The 11,322-nt window shown below is 32.9% G+C and overlaps 1 protein-coding gene and 1 long non-coding RNA gene across 2 annotated transcripts; one reads left to right on the top strand and one right to left on the bottom strand.

Moving 5' to 3' along the window:
• Window positions 1–200: 200 nt before the first annotated feature.
• On the bottom strand, window positions 201–2,934 carry LOC110934707. The gene is made up of 5 exons (XR_002588563.2): window positions 2,762–2,934; window positions 2,620–2,667; window positions 2,454–2,528; window positions 529–602; window positions 201–275 (listed from the first exon to the last, which is right to left on the bottom strand). It is a non-coding gene; the product is annotated as an uncharacterized LOC110934707 (long non-coding RNA).
• Window positions 2,935–5,802: 2,868 nt separating this feature from the next.
• LOC110936556 (endoglucanase 25) lies at window positions 5,803–10,292 on the top strand. The gene is made up of 6 exons (XM_022178968.2): window positions 5,803–6,430; window positions 6,961–7,274; window positions 7,970–8,428; window positions 8,536–8,671; window positions 9,201–9,373; window positions 9,608–10,292. The coding sequence occupies exons 1-6, from the start codon at window positions 6,058–6,060 to the stop codon at window positions 10,013–10,015; spliced, it is 1,863 nt and encodes a 620-aa protein (XP_022034660.1). The 5' UTR covers window positions 5,803–6,057; the 3' UTR covers window positions 10,016–10,292.
• The last annotated feature ends 1,030 nt before the right edge of the window (window positions 10,293–11,322 follow it).

Here is an 11,322-nt window from a genome sequence, read left to right as displayed (position 1 = left end):
GAATTAACAATTAACTAAGTACAAAAATCATAACTAAATACAAAAAAATTATAACTCACAAAACAAACCATAAGAACTTCAAAAGATAATCACATAAAATTTCAAATTAACACCTAAAGACAAAAATAAAAAAGAAAGACTATACATATCAAAAAACAAACAACACCAACAAAATTGAACTAACCTGTTTTTGGTCGACGAACAATTCGAAAATATAGGATCATAGTCCTCAATCGACTTTAACAATGAAGGAGCGTTGTTTTCATGATCCATAACTGCAAAGGAAGTAACCATTGTTTAAAAAAAAATATAACGGTAATCTATTTATAGAAACAAAGTCTATTTACAGAAACCGAATCATAATTTCGAATACAAAAATCATCTTTAACAACACTAATCTATTTATGGAAACAAAAACAGATTTAAAAAGAAATTAAAGACATCTTTAAAGAATTAAAAACTAATTAAATACAAAAATTATAACTAAAATACAAAAAATTATAACTCACAAAACAGTGCAAGATATACCTTTTCTTCAACTTCTCATAGGAACCCATTCAATAGTTCCTTGTAGGGGAAGGAGTCTGAAAGAAGCTCTTCACCTAAAATTACAAAACACAATTTGAATTAGATATGCAACTCGAGTACAAAAACAATAGTTGAAGACTCGAAGCATCCGTAAAATTACAAATAATATAGTCAAAGCATCTCATAAAAAAACATCAAGATTTCAAAGCATACAAAATTTAAAATCAAACACAATAATGGTTTACTTCAAAATTTAAATTAAAAATAATGATTGACTTCAAAATTTAAAATTTAAAATCTGAAAATCAAATAACTAATATCCAATCCCGTAAATCAAGCAAACTTATTAGAAAAGTCTAACCTTTCAAATTTAAATTCAATTTACAGATTCGAAATTTAAAATGAAACACATTAATGGAAAACTTTTAAATTTAAAATTTAAATAGAAACCTTAATTCCGGAAAAATTATCATACTAAAAATAAATCACTAAAATTTAAATTTGAGGTTTCAAAAAAAATCATTAACGAAATTTAAAATTGCTCAAAATTTTAAATTTTAAATTTGAATTCCGGAAATAGAAATAGAAACCTTAATTCCGGAAAATAATCATACTAAAAATAAATCACTAACGAAATTTAAAATTGCTCAAAATTTTAAATTTTAAATTTAAATTCTGGAAATATAAATAGAAACCTTAAAATTTTAAATTTGAGGTTTCAAAAAACGTAACACCATTTATTTATAGAAATAGAAACCTTAATTCCGCAAAAATTATCATACTAAAAATAAATCACTAACGAAATTTAAAATTGCTCAAAATTTTAAATTTAAAATTTGAAATAGAAACCTCAAAATTTAAAATTTAAAATTTAAATTCTGAAAATTATATCACTAATATCTAATGCCGTAAATTATCATACTAAATATAAATCACCATTTATTTGCTATAAGTTTAAAACAAAATAAAAAAAAGATAAATATCAGTTTACTTAAAATATGATTAGTAATTAGAATACACATAAACGCACCAAAAATATCTGGTCATCTTCATCAATAAGCTTTAAAAATGAAGGACTGTTGTGCAAGGGATGCATATCTGAAAAATATATATGAAGGTTTTTAAAAAAATAAAACGGTAAAGTATTTATAGAAAAAGAATCAATATACCTAAATCAACAATCAATAAGCTTTAAAAGATAATTTAATCAATTGAGAAACTTCCAAATCCAAAAATAAAAAGAAAAGGTTTAAAAAAAATAAAAAATATTTATTTTTTAGAAACAAAATCAATATTCCGAAGACAAAAACATTATACCGGATGAAAAATTATTAGACCGTTGTAAATCTTCATCAACACAATCAAAACACATCGGACACAATCAAAACATATCATCATCAACAACAAACTAAAAGACTGTAAATAAAAATATGAGTAACATGAGAACAAAATCAAAACATCAACAAAATATCATTTCATATGATTGGAATCGGATAATGCAAAATCATCATCAACAAACAACGAAAAAAAAAAAGAAAAATCAAACAATAAGCATCTGCGGAGAAGGAGATGAAGAACAATCTTTTTATAGATTGTTGATTAAACTTACATATAACATGTTCGATCAACAAAAAAAAACATAAAAATCATCAAAAATTCACATTAAACATTTACAATAAATAACAATATAATATAAATTACATACCTGCAAAATATGTGAAACGATCTACAAACAAATAACAACGGAAATGATTAAGATCTGCCGAATGGGTTTTGAACAAAAAAAAAGTTCCTATAAGATCTAATAACATAAATAAACAGTATAAGATCTAATTACAGATGAAGCCGTAGATGAGCTTTAGGGTTTGTAAAATTGAATGTGGATGAAAGATGATTGAATAACAAAATTGAGAGAAGAAACTAACCATATTGTGAAGAACTTTTGACGATTTCTCCGGTCGATTAGGGTTTTGACGGATACGAAAGACCACAAGCAAACCCTAGATATGACAAAACACATCGTAAATCATTATTAAACAGCAAACAAATCGATCTCTTCAAATCTGGAAACATGAAACAAATAGCATTTACATGAAGATGAAGAAAGCATCAAAACATTGTCGTCCTTATGAATCTCATCTGAATATGTAAGATAGTTGATGAAATCGAAAAAAATCAAAGATGTATTAGATTAACAATACGAAAACAAAGAAGGAATGGCATAATAACATACCTAAGGACGATGAATCTCTGAAAAACGAAGAAGCAGATTTAGGAAATGGTATGTAGGGTTTGTGAAAAGTGAGGTTATAAGATATGGTGGTCTGGTAAAGATGATATATAGGATCCGTTTTTTAATATTGGGTGACCCGAATCACAGCCGGATCCCGCCACTTTTTTGTTAAAATCGTGATTGTAGAAGCCATTTGAGAATTCCCTCCTAAACTCATCATCAAAAATTGCCACATCTGCAAAAATGACCAAATTCAAATGCCACCTAGCCCACATCACATCTCATTTATATATATATATATATATATATATATATATAGAATATAGATATATAGATAAGTGATGGTAGGTTATGAAAACTCTTTACATTCTCTATTAAAGGTACCTAAAGGGAAATCATAATTGCCCCTTAAACTAATCAATAATTACAATTACTACCATCAAGTAATTGTCAGGGATTAGTTATGTCATATTGGTAATGTTACAAAATGATCCGTAAGACAACATCAACGGGTTATTTCTAACATAATACACATATAAATGGTTTTATCAATTAAACTTGTATTGTTATTGTACAGTATAATATTTTAAGCATGATTTGTATTAGTTATCAATAAAAAATGGCAAAAAGTTGCCAGACCGTAACCTAATCCGTCTCGATTTGTATAAAAAATACTCTTTCTAATTATTAAATACCAACAAATTCATTTTGTCTCATCTTATGTTTACAAATTATTCTTATGAATTATTTCACATGTCCTAATATAATTGTTGTTCTCAATATTTCAATGTCTAAAGATAACCATCCAGTCCTAAAAAACATAAAAGATCTCATTTATTAAGTTTCACGTATTGTTCTCGATTATTGTTATTATTAATTATCGTTATAAAACTCGAAGAAAACATTTCCAAACCTATATTATTCATTAATTAATTATAAGCAAAGTAACTATATAAATACACAATTAGTTGAATATTTTTTTTATATATGTATTTAAAAATTGAAGAACACAAGGACGAACCATTTGGTGCATGTGTTGGCACGGAATGGCATGCAGTGTACTAGAAGCAACTGTCGGTGGAACGAAGCAATCACTTGTAACTACTACCAAATAACTAAACATTAATTACAAAACTACCCCTCAACTATTCAATAATGATATTTAGATTCAAATATTTTGTTCACTTTTCTCGTTAGGATTGCAAACAAACCAAATGTTCAGCGGGTAATTCGTTTGCGTTCGTTCCTTCAATAAATAAATGAAGATGAACAAAGGCCTCTTTCGTTCATTATGTTTGTGAGCATTCGATGAAGTGTTCTTTTATATTCGTTCGTTTATATTCGATAGTTCATTAAAATTTTTAATTTTAACATTTTATTTAAATACATCAAAACTCCCACTAATAAAATATTTAATGAAATTAGTGTTCGTTTATGTCCATAAATGCTTATTTATGTTCATTTATGATCATTAACGTCCGTTTGCCTTCGTTTGTGTTCGTTATTAAAATTAACGAACAAACTGAAATGAACATGAACACGTTCATTTCCATAAATGAACAAAAAGTCAGGAAACTCTTTTTGGGTAGACTTTAATTGCAATGATAGTTTGTCTGAGGTATTCGAAAAGGTATTTTTTCAAGCTTTATGGGTGCTCCGTATTATGGCCACCTCTTTTCTTTCAAGTGATCCTAAATTCTTTTTATAAAAAGGGTAACATGCAATTTTATAAATATCTGAATGTACCTCTAATGGATTATTTGCAGCTTGGGTTTTCATTCAGTAATCGTTCACCTTCCCCTTTCATAGTCCATTTGTGGGTAGGGTGGTAAACTTAGAGGTCCCCGGTCTCTAAAGACTGGATCTTAAAATTCAAGTGCACAAGTAAGCAAAAACATGTGGGGCTCATTTTCCTTCGTTGATTGAGCTTTTACGAAAATAAGCCCTTCCTGAACAAAGCAACGAGGCTAGGGGCACTTGAAAGGAATGGATAGGCGAAGGAAAATGAAATATGAAAAAATATGTATTATCGCCTACTAAAAGAAATGGGAGTAAATGATAAGACTAAAAACTAATTTAAGGTGGCATTAAAGAGATACAGTGGGGGGGGGGGATTTAACCGATATTGAGCTCGGAATCTTTTTGTCGATTCGAGGAAGTTCTAGTCCCTTCATCTTTATCCACCACAAACATTTCTTCCTTTAGGCATAAAACTTCAAATTTTATAGGTTGTCGTATCGATCAAGACGCATGGATGGGTTGAATTAGGAACACAAAGACTCCAGATAACTGTAACTAGACAATTTTCATGAGTAACTCTCGGAAGAGAAATTAAAGAACTCAACCGTACTATTCGATGCCTCATTGGCATCTTGATTAAGACTGGAACCTATCTAATCGAAAGTGGGGTCTAGTTTAAGATGTCAATCAAATGGAGTTAAAAAGAATAACCAAAATCAACGAGAGAATGGAAAATTGCTCAAGCGCGATGGGTACATTTAGACCTTTTGTGTGTAAGTACAAAACTTGAAATAATCGGAACATTGAGTAATAACTATAGAGCTATAACCATAGTCAGAAGAGTTAGATAGCATTCGAGCAAGAGAGAAAGAAGTCCTGACAAGGCTACACATCACATATCCGAGTCCAAGACTTTATGAATTAAATAGAAAACCCAATTGCATTCACCAACATGCTTAACTTTTAGGACTTTTTGCGATTAACTCCCTTTAACAATGATAAACTTAGACCATCTTCAATTGATGGTTTTCATGGACGCAAACGACAAATGTAGAAGAGAAAGGGATGGGAAGAGGCTGCAAACGTTGCGATGTACTCTCGGTGGCCAAGTATAGTTTTCGTTAGAGAAGAATGCAACCTATGTGATAGGGAGACGAAAGAGAAAAGCGTCATACGGGCAATCCTTAACTAATCTAACATAAACCAAGGACCTTTTGGTTATTCTCAAACAACATAGGGGGCTCAAAGAACAAGCGCGTTTAGATAAAACGTCACCACTACGAATTGAAGCTTCTTGCAAAAGAGCAAGTAGGTTAGACAGGCTGTCTTTGTCGCTTAGTGGACTCGACAGTGTCTTGCCACCCAATTTTCTTTTTCTTCATTAAACAAAAAAATCATTTCCAATATACATCATCAATCAATATATCAATATATTAATATATTATATCAGTAATAAATCAACACTCAAATCCACCCACCCCTCCAAAACCCCCCACTCTCTTCACACCCATTCACAAATTCACATCATAATCTCATCTGGGTTTTGATATTAAAACATGTACGGAAGAGATCCGTGGGGCGGGCCGTTGGAGATCAACAACGCGGATTCAGCCACCGACGATGACCGGAGCCGGAATCTGAACGATTTCGATAAGGCAGCGTTGTCACGGCCGTTGGATGAGACACAGCAAAGCTGGCTGTTGGGTCCCGGTGAACAGAAGAAGAAGAAGTATGTAGATCTGGGTTGTATTATTGTCAGCCGTAAGATCTTTGTTTGGACGGTTGGATTGATTTTAGCGGCTGGGTTTATTGCTGGGTTTGTTACATTGATTGTTAAGACTGTTCCTAGGCATCATAAACATCCACCTCCTCCTGATAATTACACTATTGCCCTTGGGAAAGCTCTCAGGTTCTTTAACGCACAAAAATGTAAGTTTTTTTGTTGAATTACAGTTTATATGTATACATGTGTCCGATTGGTGTAGAGATCAGGGTGTCGGTGGATCAGTTCTGTGATTGAAGTTTAACAAGATTTGACTTTTTTTAGTCAAAGGGATTCACGTATTATGAATCTGAAACATATAGTCACTAGATTTGTAAAAGATCGAATCTTTATAAAGATTTGTTAATTGGTTTGTATGCAGTTTTGACTTTTTAAGTCAAATGGTTTCATCTTCACATCAAAATCAACAAATTCTTGAATAATATGGTAAACTCATTAGATTTCTGAAACATATAATCTTTATAAAGATTTGTAATTTGGTATGTATATGATTTTGACTTTTTAAGTCAGAAGGGTTACATCTTAACATCAAATGAACAAAGTTTTAAACGGCGTTAGAAATTTGAAATGTATACTAATGAGATTTGTAAAAGATACCGAAAGATCGAATCTTTATAGTGGAATAAGTATGATCTTGTGGCTTATCTTGTTGTTTGTTTGTGTTTGATTCATGCAGCTGGGAGACTACCAAAGCATAATAATGTTTCATGGAGGGGCAACTCGTGTCTAAATGACGGGAAGGGTGATAAATCAGGCGCGGTTTTGAAAGATCTAGTGGGCGGGTATTATGATGCTGGGGACGCAATTAAGTTCCATTTCCCAAAAGCTTTTGCCATGACCATGTTAAGTTGGAGTGTGATCGAATACAGTGCGAAATATGAAGCTGCAGGTGAACTCAATCACGTTAAAGAAATCATTAAATGGGGCACTGATTACTTTCTCAAAACCTTCAATTCTACTGCTGATTCGATCAGCCAAATTGTTGCGCAGGTGAGTTTTTTTTACTTTAGGTTGTTTTGAGTTTTAAGGGAGTGTGTGGATTTGGATTTTGGATATAACTAGTTGTTTTGTCATGAAAATCGGTTTTAATGTTTAGATAAACAGATCCTGGTTCTGTTTATCTGAATTATGTGTTTGAATGATCCGTTCTATTATACACACTGCAAGAAAATTGATTAAGAGTAAAAATGTAAAATAAAATTAATTAATTTCAAAAAACATTTTCAATTTAAAAAAAAACAAAAGTTTTTTTTTTTGGTCATTTCAATAATAATCCTGATTCGCCAAACACTTGACAATTTGATCATCACAACAACAAACAGCAAAAAGACTATTTTTTATCATCTCGGTTTATTCTTAGTTTTAAAAAAGTGCGCCTTTTGTACATGGGCAGATTTTGTACTTATTATATATTAAATCGTATACAGAGGTTTTATTAAATAAATCTTTTGTACAGATGATAGAAACCTATCAGAATATGTAAATGGATTTTCATACATATATCAAATCATGCTCCTTCACCTCGGCTCTCGGGACGTTATCGTCAGTCATCGCTGATTATCTAATTCTGATAATCTATTATGGATATGATCACTCTCAATACACACATCCAAACAGTTTAAAAGTATCAAAATATGTAAATGAATTTTTTGAAACTTACTTTGTGGAAATTTATGTCGTGCTAGGTTGGGAAAGGTGATACATCAGGAGGGGAAAGTGATCCTAATGACCATAGTTGTTGGATGAGACCAGAAGACATCGACTACGAACGACCCGTGACCGAATGCTCAAGTTGTTCTGACCTGGCCGCTGAGATGGCAGCTGCTTTAGCTTCTGCTTCAATTGTCTTTAAAGACAACAAGGCTTACTCTAAGAAACTTGTTCATGGTGCTGCAACCCTTTGGAAGTTTGCCAGAGATCAACGCGGTAGTTACAGTACCGGAGCTGATGCTGCAACTTTTTATAACTCAAGCATGTATTGGGATGAGTTTGTTTGGGGTGGAACCTGGATGTATTATGCAACTGGAAATCAATCTTATCTTTACCTTGCTAGTCACCCTACGCTTGCCAAACACGCGGGTGCTTTCTGGGGTGGGCCAGACTATGGTGTTCTTAGCTGGGACAATAAACTTACCGGAGCTCAAGTAAGTAGTTTTTTTTTTCAAAAAAAAAAAAAATAAATAAATAATACAACTGAATGAAAAATCGCATTTGAGTTGGTTATTCATGATCTCTTTTGTTGTGATCTTAGGTGTTACTGACTCGATTGAGATTGTTTTTGAGCCCTGGTTATCCGTATGAACAAATATTGCAAACATTTCATAACCAGACCAGCATAATCATGTGCTCATACCTGCCATACTTTTCAAGTTTTAACCGAACAAAAGGTAAGCTAGTGAATATATGTTCTTTTTGTTCCTTTCTTGGCGGGCTGAACCCGACACGGACCCGAAAAACGTGTCACCCACATCAAACCGAACACGACATGTGTATTCATGGGTTGACACTAACCTAACCTGTTTAACCCGTAAAAAAGTTATCTAATGTTTTTTTACATATTAAACTTTTAACACTTTAAAATCTGGAGTTTACATATTTTTTTTTTCAAAGCAATTATGTTTAGCTATGCCTAATAATTTTAAGCTTTTGCCATAAAAGTACCCAAAGTGTTTAAGTTATTACCTAAAACTCATTTTTAGAAAACAAATGGGTTAAACAAGTCAACCCACGAACCCGTAGGGTTGACGAGAACGCGGCTTGTTTAGCTAAACATGTTTGTGGTCGAGCCAAAACTGACCCTAACTCGTTTAGACAAACTTTAAACCCACGAGTTTCGTGTTTTTTTTTTTTAATTTCATGTTAGAATTTCACACCCTAAAGTAGAATCATATGGATGATGATTATCTTGTGTTGCAGGTGGGTTGATCCAATTAAACCATGGGAGACCGCAGCCACTTCAGTATGTTGTGAATGCTGCCTTCTTAGCAACTCTCTACAGCGACTATCTTGATGCTGCAGACACCCCCGGCTGGTACTGCGGGCCTAATTTCTATTCAACCAACGAGCTACGCAAGTTTGCACAAACTCAGGTATGTTATAACCTTCAACCCTTATGACCCGTTTCCCTTTTTAGCTTCTTTTATTTCATATTACACATTTGACCCATTAAAGTTATACCATGCTTCATGTAAACCCATTTTTGGTAACCAAGAGAACCCATTACCGGAAAACTCACAGGACCTCGCCGCCCTACTAACCAGTGAGATCACAATAAGCCCATTTTTCACTTGTGTATCAACATTAACACATTGTTTATCTGATAGATTGACTATATCCTTGGAGATAACCCGAGAAAAATGAGTTATCTTGTGGGTTATGGTAAAAAATATCCGAAGCAAGTCCATCACAGGGGTGCATCCATTCCAAAGAACAGAGTTAAGTATAGCTGCACAGGAGGATACAAGTATAGAGACGCTAAAAAACCGAACCCAAACACTATAATTGGTGCTATGGTGGCCGGGCCAGACAAACATGACGGCTTCCACGATGTGCGTACAAACTACAATTACACTGAACCCACTCTTGCTGGAAATGCTGGTTTAGTTGCTGCTCTGGTGGCCCTTTCGGGTGACCAAACAGCAGCTACAAAGATTGATAAAAACACCATCTTTTCAGCAGTACCGCCAATGTTTCCAACTCCGCCACCACCACCAGCTCCTTGGAAGCCTTGAGAACATCGGTTAGACTCGCAACGGTTGTTTTTTACAATGTCCGTGTGACTTTAAGCGATCAAGATTTTGCTAGGAGTAAGAAGGTAAATGAAAAGATATTGAAAACATGGTGATTTACCTTTGAAAATGGAACCTGTGATTATACAGATATATAGTACGTATGTGATTTTTTTTTTTTTTGGCATGCAGCAAAAACAGACAAATGTATGTATAATTTGAAACAATGGGATCTTTGTAACACTCTTGATTGTTTTTCAAATGAAATCTTTCTTCTCCCTTTAGTTTGTCGGCGCAAACCTCCCCTTTGTATCACTTTTACTATATTAGCCAAAAATAAGAATTTTTAACATATCTACCCCTATGGTTAGTTATAGAGACCATGGGGCCAAAATGGGTAAACTTAGGGGCCAAAATGGTTAGTTATAGAGACTATGGGACATATATGTTAAAAATTCTTAAAAGTGATATAACCACATGGGCCAAAAACGTAATTTACTCTATGATTAATTAATAGATAGTTTAAGGAGGTGTTAAATGAATTGTGTTTGTGGATAAAACCCCAACACACCCGTTTAGTGTTAAAAAAGAAAATTAAATTTACGTTAGGATCATTCTTATATATGATCAAGATTCAAAGTAATTAAATCAAACTCAACTTGAGCACGACCATGCGTTTTATTCGGTTTTATTTAACATATGCATCCCCCTAAAGCTAACTCGCTGCTCACTTAAGTAACTTATATTTTTGTTCCCATAAAATTGGTTCTCGGGAGTATCTCGTATTTTGCTTTTCAAAGAGGCTGGTGTTGATCGGTGATTCGGTTCTTTGGAATCCGTTAGGCAAAAATTCCTTTGGGGGAGGAGATGAAAATAATAGGAAAATTAATTGGGTTGCTTGGAATATATTGACTAGGCCGAAAGAGAGTGGTCGTCTTGGCATTGGTTGTCTTCGGTCGATAGACAATTTAATCAGTGTTGATTCGTTTGTTTTCGTCATTGCTACAGTATCAACATTCAGTATAGCAACTGAAAACCAACAACCTCATGTAAGCAAATGTTTCATAGATCCAATCATATAAGTTTGCGAGGTTTTTTAATCAAGTAATATCATTTTATATAAGTTTTTTTATTTATTTTTAAACCAGAGGTTACTTGTATTCAACAGAAGCCCCCGGCTACGAGGTTTTTTAATCAAGTAATATCATTTTATATAAGCCTTTTTATTTATTTTTAGACCAGAGGTTACTTGTATTCAACGGAAGCCCCAGCCACATCTTGTGTTGGTTTTAAGTTTCATAAGTAAAAAT

Source organism: Helianthus annuus, chromosome 4, assembly GCF_002127325.2.
Source record: "Helianthus annuus cultivar XRQ/B chromosome 4, HanXRQr2.0-SUNRISE, whole genome shotgun sequence".
NCBI lineage: Eukaryota > Viridiplantae > Streptophyta > Magnoliopsida > Asterales > Asteraceae > Helianthus > Helianthus annuus.
This window is presented reverse-complemented; position numbering and strand designations above follow the sequence as displayed.